The sequence below is a fragment of the Magallana gigas genome, chromosome 2 (assembly GCF_963853765.1).
Source record: "Magallana gigas chromosome 2, xbMagGiga1.1, whole genome shotgun sequence".
In the NCBI taxonomy this organism is placed as follows: domain Eukaryota; kingdom Metazoa; phylum Mollusca; class Bivalvia; order Ostreida; family Ostreidae; genus Magallana; species Magallana gigas.
This window is the reverse complement of record NC_088854.1, coordinates 40,010,171-40,037,468: the sequence shown is the minus strand read 5'-3', so window position 1 is coordinate 40,037,468 and position 27,298 is coordinate 40,010,171. Positions and strand designations below refer to the sequence as shown.

Sequence of the window (27,298 nt, the reverse complement as noted above, 5' to 3'; positions counted from 1 at the left end):
GGATAATGTGAAATATGGTAACAAGTTTTAAGTTCAGCTAATCTTCAGCTGCAATAAATAAACCAGAGGCTGTTTGTTGCTCTGACAATTTTATTTTAACATTGCATGCAAAAAGTCACAGATTTAGTGTTGTCAAATTAATTTACAATTCTCTATTCATGAAGAAAGATAACTTTTGCAACATTATATATTACATTTCATTTTGTTAGTCTTTGTGATAAACTGTCATCATTTTCTAAATAAGGCTTTATTAAAGTGTCTCATATTTTAATAGGTTTAATAACAATTCAAACAAATAAATCATAATTTTACCTAATCTACAATTTTTTCTGAATGATGTACTTTAAGGGAATGCAATAATCATGGGCATTATTTGTTTTCATAAATTTTGTGTGTTGAGGATCATCTGATAACAGAAGACTGAAAAGATTTACAACTTTCTTCTTGGAAAAAGAATTAAAATGCAATTTAATATTAATTTTAACCACATTCTACATCTGATTCAGATCTTTTCATCATGTTGAAATGTAATTTACAATGCTATTAACATGTATCTGTTAACAAGTTATAGTTATTGGAGCTTATCTTGTAATTATAAACTTAATTGAGGGTTTCCTCTTCAAAAGCACTAATTCTAGATGCATACAAATTTTTTTTTATCATAAACAACCTGCATTATGGAAATTTTAACTTTCCATTTACTTTCCTTATGTTTAGTAAACTTGACATGTTGATGATGATATAAATATGTTCGGTAAAAGATTGCTTACAGACTTTAGCTTTATTAGAGACACTGGGTTTAAATTTGTGTGATCCCTATAGGCTCATAAATTTTTTATTGCTGTTATTCTAAAGATGTTAATTGTCTGTTCGTTGTATTTTATGTAAAAATTGAAATCAAAAGAAATCTTACTATGGTATCAAGTCTCTTTGAAAGTTGTGTCATGCATGCCCAGCTGAATTGTTTTGAAAAAATGTATATAAAATGGTTAGATTCATATCAAGGGTGTAGTAAGAACTCTATTTAATAAGTCAAAGCTATGATAGAAACAAATTATTTTACAATCCATTTCAGTTATGGAACATTGCTGAGAATCAGAAATCATTAATAAACAAAAATCAATTACAATTTATATCAGTAACAGTAAGATTAATCTTTTTTTTTCATATTAACTTTGTCAGCAATATCTTAATAGTACCGTAAACAGCTACAATTATCATCAGTTTTTTTCTTAACAAGGCCAACTTAATATCTATGAACGACTACTTTGTTCCCCAAATCTATGATTTCAAAGTGGTTTTCAACAACACATTTCCATGATAAGAGGTTTTATCACATGGGACAAATGTCAGTTGACATGCAACCTATGATTTTTAATGGTTCACAGATTTGTAAAGACAAACATTCACAACCAAGTGGTTTTTGCAAATGTAGCAATTATTTCTTGCATGCAGATGTCGAATAATTAAATGTTAAATATTGATTTCCAGCATTCGACGAAGAGAGGGGTTCAACTTCCTCAGTTTTTATATACACTCAAAGTTCCAAAGTGTCTTCATAAATTTCAAGATCAAATTTTTTTTCCAGACTCTTCTTCGGATTTGGGACTGCTTTTTACTGGAGGGCCCCAAGGTTTTGTTTCGCTTCGCACTGGCAATTCTTAAGTTGCACGAGAAAGAAATCTTACAGAAGACCGACACGATCAGCATCATGAGACACCTCAAAGCTGCCGCCAAACTGACTTTTGATGCAGATGGACTCCTCAAGGTACATACAATGTAAACCAAAAGAGCACAAAGAGATTAGTATATTACATATGAACACTGTTAACCAAAACAATTAAAACCATTATATGTAGATAAGTGAATTACATATTGCATAGTGTGGTTACAATGAACAAATTACATTATTACATGCATTGTAAATTGTAACAACACCAAGAGAAGAGTAAAGTAAGAAATCTTGACATTGTTGATATTTTTTAACAAGAACACATACATTCATAGAATGAATGCTAACAAAGCTTTATGTTTTAATAAAGGTTGCATTTGAGGGAATCAAGAATTTTCCTAGAAGAAAGGACATTGCTACAAAACAAGCCTGCTATCTGAAAAATCTGAAGGAACAGAACAAGAGAAAGGAACTGCAGAGACTTGCTTTTGCCGAGAGAGAGCACATGGTGAGCTTATTATAGTGTACTGGGGATATAATATTGTCTAGATTCAGTATACTATCTAGTGCATCATTTCAGCATTTATTGTTTGGATTTATCACCATATTAAAAGAATATAACTAGAAATGATATGTTGACAATGTACTTATACCCATTTTATTATTGTGTATCTGCTTTATGTATCATTATTTTATTTTTCTTAAGACATTCTTACTTTGTTCTTTTTTACAAACAGTATATGACCATGGAGTCAGAGAGTGGAAACTATCAGAATCTGGGTGCTGCTGTAGTGATTGAGGAGGGTAGGTTTCATACCATTATTATAGGAGAGGGCAAAAAGTCCAAGGGTTTAATTAAGCTATTGGTTTATCTTTTATCAATCTTTCTTTTTAATTTAAATATTTGTATGAGCATTTTTTCTCTGATTTTTCAGGGAAAGTGTGGTTTATCTTGTATCAATTTTTTTTAGCTCACCGAGACGAAGTCAGGGGGAGCTTATGCTATACCCTCGGCGTCGGCGTCGGCGTCGGTGTCGGCGTCGGCGTCGGCGTCCGGACCTGGTTAAAGTTTTTGTTGCAGGTCCTGTATCTAAGCTATTACTTGTCCTATCTTCACCAAACTTGCATGGATGATGCATCTGGACCTACTTATTGACTTGAAAGACTTGGATGCTGAATCTGAGTCCTAAATTTCAGATGCCGGAGGAGGTTAAGGTTGTTGGACCAGGTTAAAGTTTTTGTTGCAGGTGCCCTTTGATAGCAATAACTAAGTTACTGCAGGTCCGTACTTCACCAGACTTGCATGGATGGTGTGTCTTATGATACTGATGCACCCGAAAGGCTTGAGTGCTGAATCTGAGCTAAAGGTTTCGGATGCTGGAGGAGGTTAAGGTTTTTGGAGCAGGTTAAAGTTTTTGTTGCAGGTGCCCTTTGATAGCAATATCTAAGTTACTGCTGGTCCGTACTTCCCCAAACTTGCATGGATGGTGTGTCTAATAATACTGATGCACCAGGCAGGCTTGGGTGCTGAATCTGAGCTATAGGTTACAGATGCTGAAGGAGGTTAAGGTTTTTAGAGCTGGTTAAAGTTTTTGTTGCAGGTGCCCTCTGATGATTATACATGTATCTTAGTTACTACTTGTCCTAACTTCACCAGACTTCCATGGATGGTGCGTCTTATGATACTGATGCACCAGACATGCTTGAATGCTGAATCTGAGCCATAGGTTTCGGATGCTGGAGGAGGTTAAGGTTTTTGGAGCTGGTAAAAGTTTTTGAAACAGGTGCCCTCTGATGATTATATCATAGTTATTATTTGTCCTAACTTCACCAGACTTCCAGTCTTATGATACTGATGCACCTGACAGGCTTGAATGCTGAGTCTGAGCCATAGGTTTCAGATGCTGGATATGGTTAAGTTTTTTTTGAACAGGTCACATGTTTAATAGATAATAGTACTATTTCAAACTCGCATAGTTGATTAAACTGTAATATGAATGAATCACAGAGGAAGCTTCAGTTGCAGAGCTTGATCTCCATTATCAAGGATGCTAAAAAATATATCTTAGTTATTACAGGTCCTAACTTCACCAAACTTGAATGAATGGTGTGTCTTATGATACAGATGCACCTGACAGGCATGGATGTTGAATCTGAGCCATAGGTTGCGGATGCTGGAGCAGGTTAAGGTTTTAATTGCTAGTGCCCTCTGATGATGATATCTTAGTTATTACTGGTCTGAACTTCACCAAACTTGCATGGAAATGCGTCTTATGTATACTTATTCACCTGACAGGCTTGAATGCTGAATCTGAGCCATAGGTTTCGGATGCTGGATAATGTTTAGTTTTTTTGGAACAGGTCACATGTTTTATAGATGATAGCTTGCATAGTTGATTTGACTATATATTAAATGAAACGCAGAGGTTGCTTCAGATGCAGAGCCTGATCTCCATTATCAAGGATGCTAAAGAAATCTCCTACCTCACTCAAACCTGCTCGATAGATAGATGTGTTTGTTGATAAATGATATAACATGATTCCTATGATATAGTATTGTATGGTATGAAACAATATTGTTTAATATGATACAATATAATATCATATGTAATATTATAAAAAGTTATATGATACGATATGATATTATATCAATTTTTTTGATATTTTATGTTATGATAATGTATCATGATATCGTCATGTATAGTATTGTATATTATGATACAATATTGTATAATATAATATTGTAATATTTATTTATTATTTTATCACATGATACTATTACATAAGATATTGCAAAATATAATATTGTATCCTATGATACAATATTGTATATTCTATAATATTGTATCATACGATATTGTATATGATATAAGTTTCTGTAATATAGAATTATATCACATGAAATTGTATAATATGATACTTTAATATTTTATAATATCGTATCATACGATATTGTATAATATGATATTGGTTTATGATATGATATATTTTCACATCACATGAAATTGTTTTGTATGATATTGTAAAATATATTATTGTATCATATGATACAATATGTATAATATGATATTGTATTATATAATATTTTACTATATCGCATAATATTGTATCATATGATACAATATCATATTATGTATCAAAAATGATACAGTATCATACAATATCATACTATATTATACAATATGATATCATATGTTTCAATGTTATGATGTATTATGTAATATGATATTGTAATATAATACTATATTGTTTTATATATTATGATATTGTATTATGTGATCAAATACAATAACGTATAACACAATACAATGTCATATCATACGTTACAATATCATATCTCATCATTGTTTATTATGGTATTTTATTATATTATATGATATATGTTGTAAATATGAGAGGATGCAATATTTAATTTTATATTATTGTTTTGATTAACATATGAACATTTGATTATCATACAATTTTTTAACAGATGATATACGATATTGTGTCAAAACAGAATCCATGAATATCCAAGATCATAAAGTATGATTATTTATTTAATATGATAAAGGTGGTCTCATAAAGGTAAAGTCTCATAAGGGTGATGTCTCGTCTCGGTGAGCTTTGTAATCTGTGATTACCTATGTTTTAATTTAAATATTTGTATGAGCATTTTTTCTCTGATTTTTCAGGGAAAGTGTGGTTGACCTATGGAGAGCAAAATTCTGCCAGACTATGCAAAGTCACTTGTGAAGAGGGTGTAATGTATGACCTTGGAATGGATGTAAGTTTTCTATGACCTTGGAATGGATGTAAGTTTTCATTATTAAGGTCACTTACTAGTGACCTGAATAAAATTTGTCCTTTGCCAAAAATTATTATCATTTGTAATGATATTAAATGCACAGTTGATTGATAGTTGTTCAGATATGATAGAGGGTTTTTTTTCTTCGCAGTTTGATTCTCGTGTGATGTGCATGGAAAATGCACAAGACAGTGTTGTACTCATGGGAACCCTTTCTTGGATGCTGTATGCTTATGATTCAAAGACAAGGTAAGCATTTCAACTCATATGCTTGATTATGTATCACATTCATTATTATGCAAACCTTTTATGCAGATAACCTTCATATCAATGTTGTTTTCCAGGGAGAAGTTGTGGGAGCTGCTCCTCCATGATGCTGTCTTGTCTCTGTGCTGCTATGAAGATGATGACTCCATGTTGGTCAGAACATTTGCAGGCCTGGCTGATGGTACTCTTGCTGTCACTGAGGTAACTTGGAGTGTATAACTATATATACTGATTATGTAAATGTAACATAATATATTGATTCAACAAATGAAACTTATTTAATACCCGGTACTTTCATCTCGGATATATGGGCAATGTAACTATTTAAAAAAATTTAAGAAAATGTTTACCAGTTACTAGTATTATTGTCTTGCAGTAATCAGCCTTTTTTATATTTGACTTTTGTCCTGTCTAACTTTATATTTACAAATCAAGCAGCACCATTTTCATTTAATCATTGATGTATATCTAATATTATGTACCAGGTATGTAAAGTGAACATTGCATTACAGGTATCCACAAAATTAGACATATCATAACCAGGGTTCTTTTTCTGTTGCAGCAACAAGATATAAGGAAAGTTTTTCCAAGCAATGATGTATTGTACATTCCTATTGGCCAAGCCCCGATCTCTTGTCTTTTGTTACTGGATGACTTCCTTTGGTGTGCAAGTGGCAACAGTGTCAACATAATTCAAGCAAGGTATTGGTTTAATCTTTCTAATTCTTTGAAAAGTCAATATATCTATCTTGAATTTTTCTCATTATTTTTAAATAGTTGTAAAGATTCAATATCTAGAATAAGTAACAGGAAATGTATTTCAACCATTAAGCATTTTTAAAATCATTCGATTCATTCATAAATTTAAAATTGATTTTTAGTGATACCATATATAATGTATATTTGTGTGATCTATTTTTCACTATTTTGGAAATCAATTTAAAATCACAAAAAATGAAACATGCAGAAATTATACTGGTCAATGTGTATTATATATTAATATGATAGATTTTTAATGGCGAAAAATAACTTTCACAGATGAAGAACATTACAGATTTACTTCATATACGCAAAATTTGCAGTGCTTAATTTGTAACACAATTGAAAAAAAATAAACACTTAGATCTTGTACATTGTGATTTTTCTAGGACTCTGGATCCAATAGACACCTTCAATGTGTCCGTCAATCCCTATGACCACATTCTTTCCATGGTGCCGGGAGACTATGGAGTCTGGGTCACACTGAGGGGGTCGTCAATCCTAGAGCTATGGGACCCCAAAAATCTCAACTGCAAGCTTCTGTATGACACCAGGACAGATCGATACCCACAGCTTAGAAAGGCAAGTGGATGAAGGAAATCAAAATGCAGCCATAAAATCTTTGTTTTAATTTCATATAGTTTTTGCAGTTCAGAAAAATAAAAAACCAGATATAAAAATCTGCAAGGATGCTACTTGCAGTTTTACACAGATATTAATTTCTTGCTTTTAATTAGGAATCTACTCTATTAGATATACCAGTGGTTTTTTATAAGATGTATATGTTGCTATTAACTGATTGTTTAATTTTGTAGGAAGATGATACTTACTTCAACAGGGCAAGAATAACAGCCATCATGGATCTAGGGTCAACTGTTTGGGTTGGAACAGGAGAAGGCAATCTGATTATATATGAAATTCTGGAACATCTCAATCTGAAAACACCAACTGAGGTGTCTCCAACAGCAGAACACTGTAGAGAACTGAAGGTCTCATCCCCAAACAATAACAAGCAAATCTCAAAGACCAGATCAGTCATCAAAAGTAAAAGTTCTCCAGTGTTATGCAGCAAGCAGATCAGAAAGAAATCTCCAAGACACCATCATCTGTCAGGGAGTGACTCTAATAAATCTGTGCTGCCAGTTAAGTCGGAACTGATTAACAAACTGATGAACAGCTCCGAGGCAGAATCCACAGGGAGCCTTACGCCCAAGAATTCCTCTCCTCGTCATCCGGCTTTGAGGGACAAAAAACTTGTCAGCCAAAAAACTGTTATCAATGGCAGAAAAGAAGAGGAGGCATTGAGTGGTCAGAATGGGCTTGATTTGCACGTTGGAGAAATGCTGATTGGGCAAGTTGAGTCAGATTCGGACAGTGATGAAGGTACTTATTATTCAGAGGGAGAGGAGTCGGACAGTCCGCTGTATGAAGTTCATCAGAGCAAAGTGCCATGTACAATTGATGTTGAAAACCGAGAAAAGAAGGAAACTGTAGACTACGTTCCAAAGAGGACCAAGGCAGTTAGGCCCACAAACTTCCTGCCAACCAAAAAAGCACAAAGGTCTGGAAAAAATAGGGATATTTCTAGTCAAGATAATCTGGATTGTTTAGTTCAGCAGCTAATTGATGTTAAAAGAAGAGGATCTTTGGATAAAGCCATGAAGAATTGTGTTCAGATGTCAAAATCATGTGAGTGCTTAACTTTTGACAATTCACTTTCCAATGGATTGGTGGATACTAAGTCTGAACATTCAGACCAGCAAGATGATTGTGGCTTCCTGAATGACTGTTCTGTTAGTAAAACAGGACAGAGCCCCATGGCAGGGGAGGAGTTTAAGAAAGGGGCTCTACAAGAAACCATTTCCTGTGACAACAAAGTCATGTCTCGCCATCATAAAGTCAACTCTTGGCTAAGCTCCATTGACGACTCTCAGACCTGTGAATCGGAACACGAAGAAATAAAAGAGAATGGATTTCACCCTAAAGATGAAGAAAACATTTGGCCAGGATCAAAAAGCAACAGTGAAGATTCACCAGTTCAAGACATAGGTAAAGATATTGTTTGCAATGGTACAAACAGTACACAAGAGACACCAATGAGTGAAAGTACTACCAACACATGTACCAGTATAAATAACTTTGAAATTTCCATAGAGAGGAGGAGCAGCCGTGTTTCTGAAATAATGACCAAAGTTTTAGGACGTAGAAAATCAGAGGATAAAAGTCACGACACAAGCAGTGATAATGAGAGACCTGAAAAGGTGTCCAGATCCAAGGCTATTGAAGTCAAGTACCATTTAGAGTTCTCAGAGATGCAGGTACTGACTGATGCAGAAGGTGATCTCAGTCGTCGATCCAGCCAAGTTCGCAGGGGAAGCAGTGAGGTTTCCAGCGAGATAGAGGCCAGACTTATTGCACAGATGTCCAAGCTAGACAACTGGTCCCTCCACAACAGTAAGTCCAGCATCTCCTCAAGTCCAAAAATCCTGGAACTGATGCAGACTCCGAGCCTGGCCAGTCGACACCAGTCAGTGGGGCGAGTGTCCAGAGAACTGGTCCCTGGAGACCTTGGTGCCATCAGTCCCCACAACTCCATGGATCAGAGGGTGGTGGATTTCCTCAGGACCCCTAGCATCAGTAGCAGACCCAGCTCAGTGTGGTCGAGTTTTGAGAACATTTCCACCCCTTCTGTGAAAGATCAGGACTTCATGGGCAGACAGTTCACCAACATCAGCAGTTATCTCACTCACACCGACAGTTCTAACTCTCTCAACAGCATGGCTGAGGCTCTTTGTGTTGTGGAACTGTCCATGGAAGTCAAAGTCAAAATTGCTGATAAACCTGTCAGGGGATTTTTGAAAACAAGGTACTTGTATATCTTTTTCGCAGATCATATTTTTTAATATTCATTGCTAGGTAGTTTTAAAGTGAGTAACATTAATTTCAAATTTTGTTTTACAGAAACTGTGGGGAGCCATCTATCCTTAGTTTTACTGGTTGTTATGGAGATGATGAGTCAGTTTTGAAATGGAGAAGAGATCCAAATGAAGTAAATTCTATTAATAGATTGTCATCATAGCAAATATTATTAGCTATATTTTATAAAATAATAATACAGAATCTCAATTTTATAAGTTGACTGAACATTGTTTATTTACTCTAACAAAAATTACATTTTTTCCCCCCAGAAATTCTGGACCAATGAACCAGTGTTAGAGATTTGTCCAAAAACCAATGAACATTGTTTATTTACTCTTTAAAAAATTACATTTTTTTCTCCAGAAATTCTGGACCAATGAACCAGTGTTAGAGATTTGTCCAAAAACCAAACTGACCCGTCTCCCTAGTTACATGAGGGGTCGACTATCCAGTACTTCATCACAAGCCAGCACCAAGAGTTTCCACAGCCTGACCTCCCAATCAAAGTGAGACGGAGGCGGCATTTTCGAATCATTGCCCGCACAAGGTGCTTTGATGTATCCCCATGCTCTAGAATCATAGTTCTGCCATTACCTTAAATTTTCAGCATTTCGATGAATATTTCGCTTACTGTCATATCACTATTAAAAGACGAGTGCTTTCTTCATCTTGACGCTGCATTTGTGCTAATAGTTCTCATAAAACTAGGTATATTTTGTAATTCTAGTATATGTAAGAAAGCTGTTTATATAGAATTCAATCGTTGGACATAAAATTCTACAAGATTATTTCGAATCTTGATGTCATTTAGGGTTCATTCGTGTCATAAAGGGTTATATGTTATTACATTAATAGTTAGAAGGAGTTACTGATTTAGACCTTCAATAATAGTATATAGATAAAATGCTAAGAGGAATTTCAAATCTCTGCACAAATCTTGTGCCTTCAACTCTAAAGTTGGAAACAAACTCTCTTTTATATGTGCATGATGTATATATAGAACTGTCAATTCAGAATCTGTTGCCCTTGTGTTCTAGTTAAGTTTGAATTTAAGTAATCTCAAGAGATTTTCTGAGCTTTTATGCAGTTTATTTTTAATATGTATGTATCCTTTGCATTTTGAACTTCTCCATACACTTTTATATGAATTTTGATGATTGGAGATCGAGTTTTGTTTTAACTTTCTTTTTCCAATGCTTAAGGCTTCTGAATTCACAGTTGTTGAAAGTGTAAGGTTGCAGGCAAGACAACGGGACTTAAAAATCTACACAATCTAAATAAAAATATATATACACACACACAATATTATGTGCTTATTTGAGATTCTTACCTGTTACTGCCAAAATTTCTTGTCCTCATTTGGAGCACTAGTTACTTTTAAGCTTCAGATAGTGCAATAGACTACTGCTTTACTCACTTGAGGTTTTTTAAAAATTGTAATCCAATGTACAAAGGAATGTCCTTGCAATGTTCAGTTTTGTAAACAAGGCAATATTAATCATAGTGCAATGAGTTTACACCAAGTTTTATCTCATTATAAACGGGGTTGAATAATTTATTTCTTACTGTTTGCCTATTTTCAACAATTTTTCCCAAATGTTTTGAGTTTTGCATATAGAGATTATTTTTCCATCAAATGAAAGTTTTTGATTGTTGATTCATACTGTATTTTTCCAATCCAATTATTATTGATTGTTGATTCATACTGTATTTTTCCAATCCAATTATTATTGATTGTTGATTCATACTGTATTTTTCCAATCCAATTGTTATTTGATATGTACTTGAAATGAAGCCAAATTTTTGACACAGTTACCAATCCTGTTTCCAGTTTCCAATCCTGTCATGGGAACTGATTTAATATTTTCATTGCATGTTTGTACAAATGCTGATTATCAAAATCAGTGTTAGGAATCTCACATTGAACTGTATGTATAGAATGACGTGTTTTTCAGTGACTGACATTGTTTGTATATACCTGTAGTCATGGTGAAGGCTCTGACCCTGTGTAATGAGAACGAAATGCAAACTGACTAAATATTCTGTGGTTTTGGTTAAATTATATTTGAATTTTGATTCAGTTCAGCTATACTTATCCTTGAAAAACATAATATTTTGTCAGCTTGCATTAAGAATGATCAAATGAGTCTGTCCACATTTGTTGGAATTTGTTGTTGATTGTTATGTATTAAAATTGTTGATACTCAAAGTTGGAGTGCTTCTGGTTTTCTTACTGCATGAATGATTTAACATTATTCTGAAATATTTAATTCAAAATTAAGCCCAAAAGCCTGGTGCCTGCATCGATATTTTGGATGGACATTATATTGGTTAGAATAACCTTGTGATGGGCAATAATGATGGATTCCCAAACGTGTTGAAGACACACGAAATGCTTTTATCTTCAGTCTCGGAGATGATTCTTTATTCACTTGCTGTGTAAAAGCATTTTAAATAGTATACTAGAAGTATTGAATCTAAAATAGTTTAACATGAAAACTTTAGAACCAACAAATGGCAGAAGTTAAAAACCCCATATACATATATTTTTTACGAAGGCACTAAATAATGGTAAATAAAGTCAAAATCTTGTTTGGTTCCACCGAATATCATTTACACTGCACCAATCGTTTTATAGGCTACGTTTAAAAGTATAAAGTAGTTGAAGGATACAGGAAAATTGGACACAAAGAATTGTAAGGAGGCCGGGTGGTCAATAATGTTATCAAATCTAACTTAAATTTGTTAAGCAACAAATTATTATTTAGAATGAAAAAAAATCATAAATTTAAACTTTAACGTTAAAGTTCTGTTTTTCTATATCTTTATACAAGGCTTTTCTTTTTAAGGAGATAAAAATCGTCTAAAAATGACCAAGACCATCCAGCCCTCTTAATGATTCTACAGGTTTTGTCTTAAAAGAAAACTTTTAAAATAAAGAATCTGCCGTGATTGAGAAAAATATTAGTATTAACCTTTCGTCATTCAAGAAGAGCGATCTTTGGTTATCAAATGAGATTGCACAAAAACGGACTTGAGTATAAATTTTATTTTAATATTTAACGTGTATAAAATTATCCCTGAACACTTTAAGAATAACACAATTAACATATATTTCGCTGTCTTCGCATTTGCTGGTGGTGGATTATGCCACCAAGGCCTTGTACAATTCCACTAGCTATCATCGCCACTCCGCCACAGTAAAACCCTTGGTCGTAAACACCAAAGTGGTCCTTCAAAAATCCTAAAAATGAAAAAAAGATTCTATAATTTTTTTCTAAAACATTTTTTTCTCCAATTCAATTGTTAGTTCAAAGTACCTACCAGATATTGGAGGACCAAATAATACTCCAAAGCCCTGGAAGCACACAAGTAAGCCTAAAGAACTGATGAGATGCTCCACACCTAAAATGTCCACCACTAACGTAGCTTTCTGTGCGAGTCCTGATCCTAAAAGAAACCCGTAAATTCCACACACAAATAGAAGCCATCCGAACACTCTCAGAAACGGAATGATGACTGTTAAAATTCCAAGTACAAACAACACTATGTTGTATATCAGGAGCCTGTGAGGTTTTACCATTGGTAGATCGAGGATAATGCCCGACAGAATGCTTCCTATAGTCTCTAGAGCACCGGCGGAAGACACGACGTACGCCGCCTCGATGTGGGACTGGCCGTTCTGAATGGCCAACGGAGGTAGAAAAACGTACGACGCCTGGAAAGAAAGGGTGTACAGACAAATACCGATACAAAAAGTCAGGAACCGGATATTCTTTAAAAGTGATAAATCTAAAAGTTTGGGACGTGAATTGGATAGCACTGACTTTTTTACTTTGACGGCGCTATCATTTGAACCTAACGATACGCGAGATATAGCATGTTCCTGTAGCCGCTCATTGACACTTCCACTGAAGTTGATCAATTCCGAACTTGCTCCATGTAGTACTAGTGAGGAGGACAGGGATTTGGCAAACGACTTTTCTGTTCGCCTTGCTAGCAGTATATTTGGTAAGCTTCTGGTTAACTCGTCTCCGTTTTGGAGTAAAGTCGATCGCAGGTGATTTTTGACGGGTCCTGTATTTTCCACGTGGTCACCATCGTTCAAATCACCATTGCTAACGTCATTAGAAATGGCCTCCGTAACTACTATTTCTGTTTCCACACACCGTCTAGAACCGAAAAAAGAATACAGATATATCATCAATGTTGACCTCCACAAATAAAATAAATTAAGAAGCGCTGTATAATACGTTGACGTTCAAAATACCGCTTAGATATTCTGTACTGGGCAGCTAATGGACGAAAAAGAGCACCGAAAACGCAGGTTTGCAAACCAAAAGCAGCCAAGAGAATGAATGCACCAGCGAATCCAAAGTCCCGAAAAAGGATCTCCACAACAGGGGGAGCGATGAATGTACCAGAACCGATCCCCGCATTAGCAATCCCAGAAGCAGTTCCTCGTCTTCTTTCAAAATACAAAGCGACTATCACCACTGCTGGGGTATATATAAAGGCCCTACCCACACCTAAAGGAAAGTATTCAAAATTTATAGGTGTAAATGTTTTTGAAAATTCACTACAGCGTATATACCAGGTAAGGTGCAAGCGCTTTGTTTAATAGGATAAATCAAGATTGTTTTACCTCCAATAAAAGAATAACTGAAATACAGAAATTCCAGATTTGGAGCAAAAGCACTGATCAGCACACCAGCACACAGCACAACTCCGCCCGCCATCACTACTGTGCGACACGAGAAACGATTGCACAGGGCGCTGGCCAGAGGACCTACAAGCAAGTACCCAAATATTAAAACATTTAACCTAACCACCAAAGTCTTATTACATGTAATAGAATACGCAAGCTTTCAGAAATAACTAATTCTTTAAAAAATTCACGGAAAGTCTAAACATAACAACTGCAGCAAACTAAGGGCTACGAATTTTGTGCGCATCAGCACTGGAGTAGAAATTGTGCTTGGTCAGAGGGACTTGGATTCTGGAAATCGGCAAGATCAATAAGCAATGTCACAAACTTTATTATTTAATACAGAATCTGTTGAGCCCAGATCCTCTAAAACTACAGTATTCAAAAGGCACAAAAAAGGTAATATTAGGGTCGATGCAAATAAAAAATTATCTTAAGATTTTATGGATTTTAGAACTTTCTATGACGAAACTTTGTCATTTTGACCTTAATTTAAGATTAGATAATGAAAAGATAAACTTCTGTCGACCTCGGATTTAAAAAAAGAAGATAAACTGAAGAGGGCTTACCCATGCCCTAAGTGCATGTCTGCACATACATGCACTTTTATATGGCACATGCACACAGTGCAAACACAACTTTTTAGCTCAAGGTCAAGCTAAAATTATGAATCACTTGAAAAATCTCTTTGTTATGTCATATTGTAAATTTTGAATATACAGGGTGGCAGTGAATACAAAATTTACGTGACAAAATTTTATATTTACTGCCACCCGGTACATTCAAAATTTACAACAGGACAGTCAGATGGATTCTTTTAGAATGCTGCTGTAAAATGACTGTCTTATAGTGAAATAAATAGATAAACAAATTTAGGGACAATTCTCTTTGCTGCGAAAAAAAGTGGGGGGGGGGGGGGGGGGCTGAACCCTCTATGATGCTATTTACCCAATGGTTAGGCCTATCTTTGCAACCCCCCCCCCCCCCCCCTGGTTCCGACGCCTATGAGATTTCCTGAACGGGTGTTTAGTTCAGTTTTAAAAGTTCAGAATCAACTCTAAAATACCATGTTTTACAACATACATGTATAATACAAAGCACAAAGTAATATAAAATTCATTCTAGATTCTAACAACAAGGTCTTCTATACATTCAACTCAACCAGTTTTTCAAAACCCTAAGCTCTGCAATTGATATTTAATATCAAGTTTCAGAAATAATTAATAAAACTAATAAATTAGAGTGTATCCACAACTCACTAAAAAGCTCCTATTAAAACATGCGCGCGAATCAGGAAGCCAGGTTTTATCCGGCGTCCGCCAAATAATAATGTGGCAGCCGCCAGATAATTATGTGGCGGCCGCCAGAAAATTATATGGCGGCCGCCAGAAAATTATGTGGCGGCCGCCAGATATTAAGTGGCGGCCGCCAGATAAAATATTTTTCCTACGTGGCACCAACGGGCTTCCGTACTAACCATAGTTCAAAGTGCACATATTAAAAACGTTGTTGTTATAAATCCCTGTTCTAGTAGACTCTCATATTTACCGAACAACATGCGGACGGTGACCGCTAGTGATATCACCCATGCTGTGTTGGCAGCGGAGTCGTGGAATTTCTCTCTCAGTTCAATGTAGAGGACACCGCCCGATCTCATGAACCCGCCTGTAAATAGTTTCAGATCTCATAGAACCACATTTAATCGTAAACTATTGACCATATCGCTCATAGTCTGTGGCACGCTGGTTTATAGGGTCTGTGTTCATCTAATTAGTTCACAAAGGTTCTTGCCGTTTAAAGTTGTTAAAAAATAATCATGATATTTTGTTATTGTACTCCGACCTATCAATATATACTGAATGATTTTTTTAATATGACAAAAATTCTTGTAAAAGCCAATGATAATAAAAATACATTTATCAGTTCATTTCAAGAGAAAATTGCAGAGAGGAAGTATCAATATACGACACTGGTTTTCCTGAACTTGTTGACGTTATATGTACATATGGTACTTATGTAATTCGTATATGTATGAACGGTATGTCATCTGAATTTTTTTGTTGTTGTAATATACGTGTAAGCCAGGGAGAATTTTTTTTAATTTTCTATTCATATAAATGACCTAAAAGGTTTTCTGTTCGATAAATACGATGGCCGATATGGGCCGGACAAAAAGTAACCATGAGATGTGTTTGATTTGCCGGTAATTCCTGAAATGCCGGCAAAAAGTAACCACGAGTTGTGTTTGATTTGCCGGCAATTCTTAGATGCCGGCAAATCTTAAATGTGGGCAAATCTTATATTTAATGTTTAATTAAAATACCAGAAGATTGAGGTCACAAAAGTCAAGTTATCTTAATTGGTCGTAAGGGTTGAAAAGAAGCAAAGTATGAGGAGAAGTAAGGGGGAATTGCGCGCCGGCAATGTTGAGGGCCTTTCGAAACTTATTTATCACGGCAAATATAGAGATGACGGCTTTATTCTATTTAATGGAAGCCCGGATGAATTTAAAGAATTTTTTGACATAGGGAACTCTTGTCATAAATATCTGAGATTTACTTATGAATTATCTCACACCAGTCAATTTCTTAGACACGACCATATACAAGAAAACAAGATTCTCAGATAGCCAGCGATTAGACATTCGCTCATATATCAAACCTACTAACAGCTTCCAATACCTGCACAGACAAAGTGCTCATAGCTCATCAGTTTTCAAGGGCCTAATTAAAGGACCAGACATCTGAGAAATACTAGTGATCAAGCTGTATTACAAAGTATTTTTAAAGACTTTAAAACTCATCTAAAAAAAAGAGATTAAAAACAATCAGAAATTGAACCTATTATGCAAGAAACTATTTCAGCAAATAGAATTAATCTTCTAAAAAAATAAAAGAAGAACACAATGAAAAGGCTGTATCTAATGTTTTGGTGACCAAATTTGTATAAAAGTATTAAGGAAACGACTTATGAAATACCTGGATAACATACAACATGACGAAGTATGCAAAAATTATTCACAACACCTCCTATGGTTGCATACAGTAAACACAAAAATATAGGTGATCTTATCATTAGATCCAAATTAAAACCAAATGAATTTCAGAGAGATTAATTGATTTATGTATAAGGTGAGCTCCTGACGAGGTGGGCCTTATTACAAATTTGAAATGTCACATGTGCTATTAATACCGCCAAAACGCTCTTAATTAGTTATGATATATAAGCAATTGACCAAATGCTTCATTAAGAGTGTCGGGTTCCAATGAGTTTAAGACATGTCTGGATGTTATGATGCCGTCTTTTTTTTTAATTTGCTCTTGTGTTCTGTTTGATGTCATTAATAATGCACGTTGCAAGTAAAACTGCCATGTTTTTTGTCAAACCCTTTTGTCAATTAAGATAACGAGACTTTTTGACCTCTATATCCTCTGGTATTTTAATTGAACAATAAGTAAGATTTGACCACGTTTGAGATTTGCCGGCATCTAAGAATTACCGGCAAATCAAATATAACTCGTGGTTACTTTTTGCCGGCATTTCAGGAATTGCCGGCAAATCAAACACAACTCGTGGTTACTTTTTGTCCGGCCCATATCGGCCATCGTAGATAAAAATATTGTTGGGTACAAAGTATCAGCTCTTCCATTGAAGATGAGCTGATGTAATACATAAAACTTTGCCCCTCTTGTTTTATGCGGACGATACGTTTATTATGACTGAGACTGCTGGTGATCTTCAGATAGCATTAGATGAATTGCATGTGCATTGTTCTCAACAGAAACTAAATGTAAAATTTGAAAGTTTTTCATGAGGCCTTAAGCCTAGAAATATTGTTTATTAGTAATAAACAACTAAATAAATTATTACAATATTAAGTATTGTATATTCACGAACGTTCTCGTACTGGTAAAAAAATGATCCAAAGTCAAGACAAAAAGATTGTGTTTACTGTTTAAAAGTATATATCAATTCGATATATGTATAATCCATTGATTGTTTTTATATTTTAATCTCTTGTGGTTTTAGCTCACCTGAGCCAAAGGCTCAAGTGAGATTCGTTGTCTGTCGTCGTTGTTGTTGTCGTTGTAAACTTTTCACATTTTCATATTTTTCTCCAGAACCACTAAGCCGATTTCAACCAAACTTCGCAAAAAACATCACAGGGTGAAGGGGGTTAACCTTCCGTCAAATAAAGGGACATGCCCTCTTTTATGGGAAGATAATTTAGAATTATTAAAATTGTTGGGGTATTTTTTTTTTCAAAAATCTTCTTCTCAAAAACAAGTTGTCCGTCCAGAAAAGCTATCGCTTGTGTGGAAGCATCCTCAGGTTTTGTAGATGAAAATTTGTTTAAATCATGGTCTCCGGGGGTAGGCTGGGCTACAATGGGGGGAAATCAAGTTTTATATAGGGATATATCTATAAATCTTTAAACATCTTCTTATCAAATAATATTAAGCAAAAATGCGAATTCGAATTTGTTCAAATCTTGGTCATCAGGTGTAGGGTGAGCCACAATTTTTACATTGGTATATATAGAAAACATCCTTAAAAAACTTCATTAAATAATATTAAGCAAAAATGCTCAAATTTGCATAAAAGCATCTTCAGATAGTGTAAATTCGAATTTGTTCAAATCTTGGTCATCAGGTGTAGGGTGAGCCACAATTTTTACATTGGAATATATAGAAAACATCCTTAAAAAACTTCATCTCAAAAACCATTGGACTAGAAAAGCTCAAATTAGTGTAGAAGCATCCTCGAGCATCGTAGCTTCAAATTTGTTCTAATAATGGTTCCCGGTTGTAGGATGGTACCACGATGGGGAAGTCAAGTTTTACATAGAAATATATCGTAAGGAAATTTTTAATACGTCTTCCCAAAAACTATTGGGCAAAAAATGCTGTAGAAACATCCTCAGGTAGTATAGATTAAAGTTTGTTCAAATTATGGTTCCCGGTGGTAGGATGGGGCAACAATGGGGGGTGCATTTTTACATTGTAATATTTAGAGAAAATCTTGTTTTAAAACTTCTTTTTAAAAACCATTAGGCTAGAAAAACTCAAATTTGTGAGGAAGCATCCTCAGGTAGTATATATTCATGTTTGTTCAAATCATGAACCCCAGGGTATGGTGGGACCACAATGGGGGAGGGTTAAATTTTTTACATGGGAGGATATAGAAAAAAATCTTTAAAAATCTTCTGGAAAAGCATTCAGCCAACAAAAAGGCTTGAACGTGTGTAAAAGCACATATTGTGCAGATTTAAGTTTGATCATTATTACCTGGAGAAAAGTGACGCCACAGAATGGGGGGTTGGGGGTGTTAAATATGTGGATGAAAATCAACAGATTATTTTTAACGTTTTGTGTTGGATCTACTGTATTTAATTGTTAAGATATTTTGAATATGATATCTTTATGCTTATTTGATCAGAGTAAAGGCTATTGTTGCTCATGTAAGCGATGTGGCCCCTGGGCCTCTTGTTCTAATATCTGGACAGAACAACGCACTACAATATTTACTGATAGGTGGATTTCTGCTGCCGTCATACAAAGGTTACAAGACCAGTTTATTCAGAAATTGGCAAATGATAAAGTTTATTTAAGGGTAAATTATATAAAATTAATAAATAAAACACTGGGTTTGAAAAAAAATACTTGTAAGCATTCTTACGAACATATTTTGGAAATCACTTATTACATTCAGAACATCAAATCACCTTTTACCGATTAAAAGTGGTAGATTGTATGGAATTCCTGTAAGTGACAGGAATTGTTCATATTGTATAATATTGGTAAATAAGCTGACGGATTTCATTTTATTCAAATCCCTCTCAACTTTACGAAAACAATTTTTACCTACCAGGTATTGTCACAAACCGAATACATTAACATTAAATGAACTGTTTATCAAACTTCAAAAATATTTTTTTTAAAAACCAAAGCGCTTTTATTTTAAACAACCAGGAACAGGCCTGCTGTCCAGCCATTATGCAACCTGGTCATCCACTTTACACAAATTTATGTCTATCGCTTGTCTATTCTCACGTACCATTTTTTTTAATGGTTTGAATGAATAAAAGAATTGAATTGTGTGACTTGACCGTATGTGGTCAGCATGTGATTAATTATTATCTTGTGGATTATTGACCCAGCCGATAGTTAATTCCTGTACATGGTCCGGACTTCACTATCAGTAAATATAAATTGCAGTGCATGGTCCGAATATACTATCAGTAAATAAATGTTACATAAGATGTGTTTAATATTGATTGATATTATATACATGTAATATCTTAAGTAGGGAATTAAACAAAAGTGGTGGATTTTAAATGTGTCTATAGGGTAATTCATTTATATTTTTTTATATGTCATAAGCCAATACATGAACATTTGGTCGATTTTTTTTCTGTAGGTGTTATGGGAGGATGTTTGTCATTATTTCTGTTTCCGATAAAATTTATGTGCAAGTCTATACAAAGCGTATATCTGAATTTTATTAAGAGGTCTGAAATGATCGTGACAATTTTTAAACCATATATATCATTCAGAATCAAATTGAAATTGTTTATTGTAGATCTGGGTAATTTATTGTGTATTATCCTAAAGTTAGTCATTTATTAAAGTTTTTTAATGTAATGAGCTGAAGAATGGAGTACTTAGCATCGTAGATAGCTCGTCTAGCTGCATTTATATTTATCAGCAAAATTACGAACCTACAGTATCATTTCGGTTTCTAGTTTTAGCATGTCATCGGCAGTTCGATTACTATTGACGAAAAAAATAAATAAAAAAAATATTAAAATCGAACCGATAATGAATTTCATTAATTTAAAAATATAATAATAAAGGTTTGTGCTATAGAAAATAAAGTCAGAACACATGCATACATTTTTAAGAGCCGATGAATGCAAGCAACATAGAGCAATGAACAACTGAACAATTTAGGGGAGAAAGCTGTCTGCTATTCTGGATCAATTCCCAACAGATTGAATGTGCATTTCTATGTAAACTGCTATCTTTAGGCGCATGTTCACAGCGTGCAAAGTTTGCACACTAACTTTAATATTATTCATAAATTAAAGCACCTGTAAAAATAAGTCAACCATTAATAAATATTTATTCATAGATGGAATCTCTCATTCATTTTCATTTCCTCCGTTCGGGGAAAACTATTTGTAAATTGGACGTCCATTAACTAGTGTGACACACGTACGTAAACGCTCGAAATACTGTAATAAAACTACTTATTAATCTATTTTAAATACTTATCTATGACGAAATGTGCCAGAAAGCTCCCCAACACGATCACCCAACCGTATCCGCCATCAAGGGCGTGACTGTAGCCGCATACATCAGTCGTCTGCTCTTTGTTTCCCGGCATCTTAGACGACGTACATTTACACACAGTAATTCTTTTTTATTGCCAACTGTCACTGAAATCGTTGGACCACGTCAAAAATTATCTCGAGATCCAGTCTACACTATATTTATTCGTTTCATTTCTGATGCGAGTGCGTGGTGTGATTTTAGAAGAAGAAAAATCACATCAACCTATATATGGGAATGAAAAAATAGGATACATGTTTTTTGCTTTGAAATATATAAGGAATAAGGAATCATTCTTTGAGTATTATGAGGTGATAATTTTGGTCGGGGCGAGATCAAATCCAATAAAGCCCGAAGGGTTTTATGGTAAATTTGATCACACCCCGACCGAAATTATCATCTCATAATATTCAAAGAATGATTCCGTATTACTTATATTTATATAATTTTAAGCCATCGTACCATTATGTATTTAAAAGATAGAAAGGCACACCCCGCTGACGCCTCGATTTGGCGTCATTTGTATTATGGGTTATACAGTACAAAATCGATACGTAGTGTTATCACAGGCAAAGACACTGGAAAATGTAAATATAAGAATTTATCTGAGCGGCGGTAAAAAGGCAAAATAATTTTATACAGTACGAAGTTTGTTGATCCATAATGCATAAAACAGGCACGTGGCATCGGGGGGAGGGGGGCACTTTTTCTCGCAACAACAATAATTTTTAAAATTTACATATTAAAATTTGAATTATCACGGAGTTGCCCCCCCCCCGCCACTTTTTTGGAAGTATGTAAAAAAATTGAATTGAAGTTATATACTACGCCACCCCCCCCCCCCCCCCCCCCCGGTTTAGGATTTCGAAGATTTTCATTTTTTTTTTTTTGCTTGTCAAGATTTTTTGGATGAGTCTGCCCCCCCCCCCCCCCCCCCCCCACTTTCAAAAATGATGCTACGTGCCTGTAAAATACCCGTAACGCTTGAAAAGACATACCTAAATATTTACATTAACAATGTCATCTATTATACTCTGCCAGGATTTTTGCTTCCACCACTTTTCGCTTGATATTTCGATAATAATAAATACCTACGTTCTTCCTCTAATATGAACAAGAATAGAATTCCTGGGTCCCCCGCTGGTCAAGCAGTATACTAGTATCGACCAAGGCTGATTTAGGAACGTGACCAAGGTATTAATGGTATAAACATTTGGTATAAATTTCATGTAAATCCGTCAAAAATTGTAGGCATGAGAGCGCTTACAAGGTCATTATTGTGGTCAAAGCCCCATAACTCCAACAAAAAGTATCGACCAATGCTGATTTTCGAACTTGACCAAAGTATTAGTGGTATAACCATTTGGTATAAATTTAATGAAAAACCGTCAAAATTTGTAGGCATGAGAGCGCTTACAAGGTCAATTTTTGGATAAAACGGAGTCATTATTGTGGTCAAAGTCCCATAACTCCAACAAAAAGTATCGACCAATGCTGATTTTCGAACTTGACCAAGGTAATAGTGGTATTAACATTTGGTATAAATTTAATGAAAATCCGTCAAAATTTGTAGGCATGAGAGCGCTTACAAAAAAGTATGACGGACGGACACACGGACGCACGGACGGACGCCCGGCATTTCTATGTCCCCGCTCCGCGTTGCGGCGGGGGACAAAAATGTCCAGATTATCTGTTTTGAACCGCCCCTATACCGCTTCAGGTTTCAATACACATCCAAAAATAGAAAGTTTACGTAGATTTTGCATTGCATCAGCCATTAACAAGCCCGGATGATAACGTTGAAAAATTGTGCGAGGTGTGCCGAATACTTCCGAATGGAGAAAAGATGTAAACATTTCCCATTATAAATCTCCGTAAGAAATTTGTTTTCGTTTCTGTAAACATTAATGAAAAATGGATAATTTTTCAATGACTGATATTTCTATCCAATTTGTTTTTAATATCTTATTAATAGAAATTCCGAAATATTTGCGTGTAAAATGTAGGCGGGAAACGGGCGTTATCGTTCACATTTCTTTGAGCAACATACATGTATACAAAACTATTTTACATGTACAATGTATAATAATTTATATAATAATTATTTTCACATAAATTATATCCATTTTAAAGAAAAGATATAATTAAACAATAAAATGTTTTCTTTGATGATTCACGCAGGATATGAAGGTGGCGACATTGCAGAAAATATACATCTACATATAATTTTATATATATAAGGAATAAGGAATCATTCTTTCAGTATTATGAGGTGATATTGGCGTCATTTGTATTATGGGTTATATAGTACAAAATCGATACGTAGTGTTATCACAGGCAAAGACACTGGAAAATGTAAATATAATCTTATATATACAAATGTAATTTTTTCTGCAATGATCGCTACCGTCATAACCCGCATGAATCATCAAATAAAGTATGTTATTGGTTATATTTACATCTTTCCTTTAATTAATTAATAAATTGACTGTAAAAAGTTAAATTAAGTAAATTATTGTTATTGACTTAATGAACATCAGTAACAACCAAATCGTCTCCTACGGGAATTTGAACCTGACATCAGCATGATTATATTTCGTGCAGTCCGTGATTTTTCTTAGGTCGCTGTACGTTTCGCCTGGAGTCGATAAACGGGCGTGTAGATTTCAGTCGTGTTAGCTTCTGTAGAGCTTTGAATTAACATAGTTAATTAAATTTTCGTAGGAAATAGAGGGAATCCTACTCGGTACATGTAAATATTGAAACATGTCATAAAAAGATAATGAGAGCTTGATATTTTAACTGACGATCGGAGATGAGTGTGATAAAACAATAAAAGTGTTTCCATTTTACCGCTTACATCGTCATATAGAAACTGCTGGAGTATAAACACTGCATAGATCAACAAATTGGTCACATCTGTTCGTCTTTATCTCTAGATTTTCGAAGATCATCATAAACACTACAATTATCTATACTACTATATTAAAATAATAGACTTGAATTTTTGGTCTTTAATACCGAGAAATCGGAAGAATACTGTCTTTTGTTTTATATGTTTTAAACATCTTTGGTACTTGAAGATTACCAATTTGTTTTTATTTTTTCTCAGTTAAGCTTGGCTAATTAATAATCAACAAAAAATCCTCAAAAAATCCCGGAAATCACCTGGATTTTTTGGATTTTACCATCTTGCGCTTGCGCAATACATTCACGCTAACGGGATCTTTAGTTTATGTTTTCATAATATCACATCTGCATGAATAAACTCAGAAATGATAATACAAATACGGGTAAATTTTCGTTGGATATTTGCTATATATTCTGTTCATATATATTTATCATTTCTTATGAGAGAAAGTATAAAATAACAAATATACATTTCAACTAAGTACTTACTTTTGCCTTCGTGATGATGCAAAAAAGTTACATTAAATTCGTTAGGAGAGTGAAGATAGAATATGGTTTATCGTAAAAATTTAATAATGTCCTATGGACCCAGTTTTACAAAGAAAATACGTGTACGTTGGTGAAAAGGTGTTGAATTCTTCCATTCTATGGATTAAAATTTTTAATTGAAAGGTATTTGCAGTCTCAAAAAGGTTTGTTGTGATGAATTTGACTGTTATTTTCAAGGCAACTTCATTAACTTTCTCCAAAATTGTTCCGGAGCGATTCTGCAATTTTCTCCTACACTACGAGTATAAGGGAGGCATTCTAACTGTGGTGAGGACCTTTCCCGAGACACAGTTAGATTATTCAAACTGAGGAAAGTGTGGTGAAATTAGTAGCATTATTGTAGGCTTATCGACGTACCTATTTCGTAAATGTCCGATATGGAATGTCAACCCGTGCACGCACGGGTCAAAGTCTAGTCCCATATATTGTTTTTCATATCCTAACACTCTTCATAAAGGCCCTGTCACACCAAGATGCGGTCAAGGCGTTGTAAAATTCCTAATTGCAGCAAATGCAGAAAAAAATTACAATTTTATTTGAATTTTTTTTTTACAAATGCAGATGTCACTGCGTCTTGACGGCGACCAATGCGTTTCTACGGAACCGGCCCCCGCGGCGTGTAACTGCGTTTCCACAGAGTTCTACTTGGCGATTGACTGCGCTCTCGCTGAGTACTTATTGGAATGTAAATTTTAATTTGTTGAATTGTAAGGGAGACAAACAAGAATTTTGAACTTTATAAACTATTAAATTATAAATGATAAAAACATTGTATTAGTTTGTTTAAATAAAATACGTTACATTGTAATTCAGACGTAACTAATAACCGTTATTACAAGTAGTTGTTGGAAAACAGAAAAGTTGGTTACATCTGAACAAAATGGCATGAATTCCATCAACGTCTTTTAATTGGTCATCGAGTCTGCTTCTTTTTACATAGTCATCCACATCAAGTTTGAGAATACTATATCGCTTGCTATTGTTCAAGTTGTTGTGGTCTGGCTGACAACGCACTAGAAACACCGCGGAGGCGCGTTATAAACGCTACTGAACACAAGATTTAAGAAAAGTCAAGAGAGCGCGATAATCGCAGCAACAGCTCTTTGGGGTCGCTGTGTGAACGCAGCATAATAAAAACATGATTGTGTTCAAACGTTTTGGATGCGCAGTGGACCGCGACAAGGAGACTATACTGCGTGTACCCAGGCGCTTCCTCCGAGTATTTCAAGTTGAACTGCTTGTGCATACTTCAACTTCCTTAGTTACGTGAGAGTTTTTGTAGAGAGAAGCTCCAATCTGGTGATTTTATATTAAGATATATTAAACAGCTTATATCTCTAGAACTGACTGCCTAATTTCATTTGATCATTAGAAATGCATTCCTAAGCATTGTTAGTAATAAAAACAGATGAAAGAATTTGACCAAAATCGTGACCATGCCCCATACCTCACTATATGAACAATCATACTTTTTAATACATGAACAAGCATACTTTTAGACACGACGTTAGTCACAAGGTGTTGATTTAAAAAACGTTTGATAGTTTGTATCGATTGATTTGGTTGAATGTCTTCATAGCTCAGTGCATCTTCCCAAGTCAAGGGTTTCTGATCCGCTCTGCTCTACATAAAGGTTTCTGATCCGCTCTGCTCTACATAAACATAAGGGTTTATGTAGAGCAGAGCGGATCAGAAACCCTTGACTTGGGAAGGTGAGCTCAGTGGTTAAAGTATCGGGGTGTGAACCTTAGAACACGAGTTCGAATCAGCCTAGATCTTTTGTTCATATTTAAAGTATTTAATTCATGTGCTAAAATCCAAAATTGCGTGTTTTTTCCGCCTATTTGACCTATACACTTCTAATGCATCGTATTATCGATCATGATCAAGTAATTTTATGCTGATCTGAGAATCTTTTTTAGGTGTCGTGAGCCACCTTAATACACATATCCCATATGAGTTAGAAGCTGCAAGAATTGTGGGACTGAGTTGACAAACGGTTGTAGTTAGAAGGGTCTGGAATAAAGCTTAAACATATTTTAAATTAGAGTTTAAACTTAATATCAACTTAATGAATATCCAGGGAGAAACTTTTTAAATAACCTTGTAATGTGTTGAGTTCCTTTACCTCAATTCCATAATTTATCAAGAATTTGTTGCATAGAGACCTAATATATTGTCAAGACAATTGTTAAAAAAAAACTTATTACTATCTTTCTGACATTTTCAAAACAGCACTGTATTCTGAACTCCTGAACAGCTTTAGCATAAATTGCCTCCCCTTGCTTAGATTTTCTCTTTAAACAATGTTTTTCATTTCATTGATATTTAAATACAATGAATAAAAACAAAAATAATATTGGGACTCTTTATTGATGAAACATAATGACAAC

At 34.7% G+C, this 27,298-nt stretch overlaps 2 protein-coding genes across 6 annotated transcripts in view; one reads left to right on the top strand and one right to left on the bottom strand.

Annotated features, from left to right (window-relative positions):
* The window catches only part of LOC105345077 (uncharacterized), a 38,067-nt gene extending 26,454 nt beyond the window's left edge, over nt 1-11,613 (top strand). For all 5 annotated transcript variants that reach the window (XM_020074048.3, XM_011453070.4, XM_011453066.4 and 2 more), the window contains 11 exons: nt 1,589-1,768; nt 2,043-2,180; nt 2,410-2,476; nt 5,347-5,438; nt 5,611-5,708; nt 5,804-5,927; nt 6,289-6,428; nt 6,875-7,067; nt 7,301-9,351; nt 9,447-9,534; nt 9,768-11,613. In XM_020074048.3, coding sequence (XP_019929607.3) covers nt 1,589-1,768; nt 2,043-2,180; nt 2,410-2,476; nt 5,347-5,438; nt 5,611-5,708; nt 5,804-5,927; nt 6,289-6,428; nt 6,875-7,067; nt 7,301-9,351; nt 9,447-9,534; nt 9,768-9,914 — 3,318 coding nt within the window. In that variant the 3' untranslated portion in view covers nt 9,915-11,613. The remainder of the gene's footprint in view (nt 1-1,588; nt 1,769-2,042; nt 2,181-2,409; nt 2,477-5,346; nt 5,439-5,610; nt 5,709-5,803; nt 5,928-6,288; nt 6,429-6,874; nt 7,068-7,300; nt 9,352-9,446; nt 9,535-9,767) is intronic.
* Nucleotides 11,614-12,438: 825 nt separating this feature from the next.
* Nucleotides 12,439-21,573, bottom strand: LOC105345079 (monocarboxylate transporter 12-B). The gene is made up of 6 exons (XM_066076567.1): nt 21,392-21,573; nt 15,661-15,779; nt 14,050-14,193; nt 13,675-13,933; nt 12,729-13,576; nt 12,439-12,648 (listed from the first exon to the last, which is right to left on the bottom strand). The coding sequence occupies exons 1-6, from the start codon at nt 21,499-21,501 to the stop codon at nt 12,509-12,511; spliced, it is 1,620 nt and encodes a 539-aa protein (XP_065932639.1). The 5' UTR covers nt 21,502-21,573; the 3' UTR covers nt 12,439-12,508.
* Between the last annotated feature and the right edge of the window lie 5,725 nt (nt 21,574-27,298).

Bases quoted from the DNA above. Each gene is read 5' to 3' on its own strand.
- LOC105345079 (XM_066076567.1), bottom strand. From the start codon at position 21,501: ATGCCGGGAAACAAAGAGCAGACGACTGATGTATGCGGCTACAGTCAC. The intron at 13,577-13,674 runs GTATTTTGAACG...TTTCGGTTCTAG, and splicing joins CAGTACAGAATATCTAAGCG to ACGGTGTGTGGAAACAGAAA. The intron at 12,649-12,728 runs GTAGGTACTTTG...TTTCATTTTTAG, and splicing joins ATTTGGTCCTCCAATATCTG to GATTTTTGAAGGACCACTTT.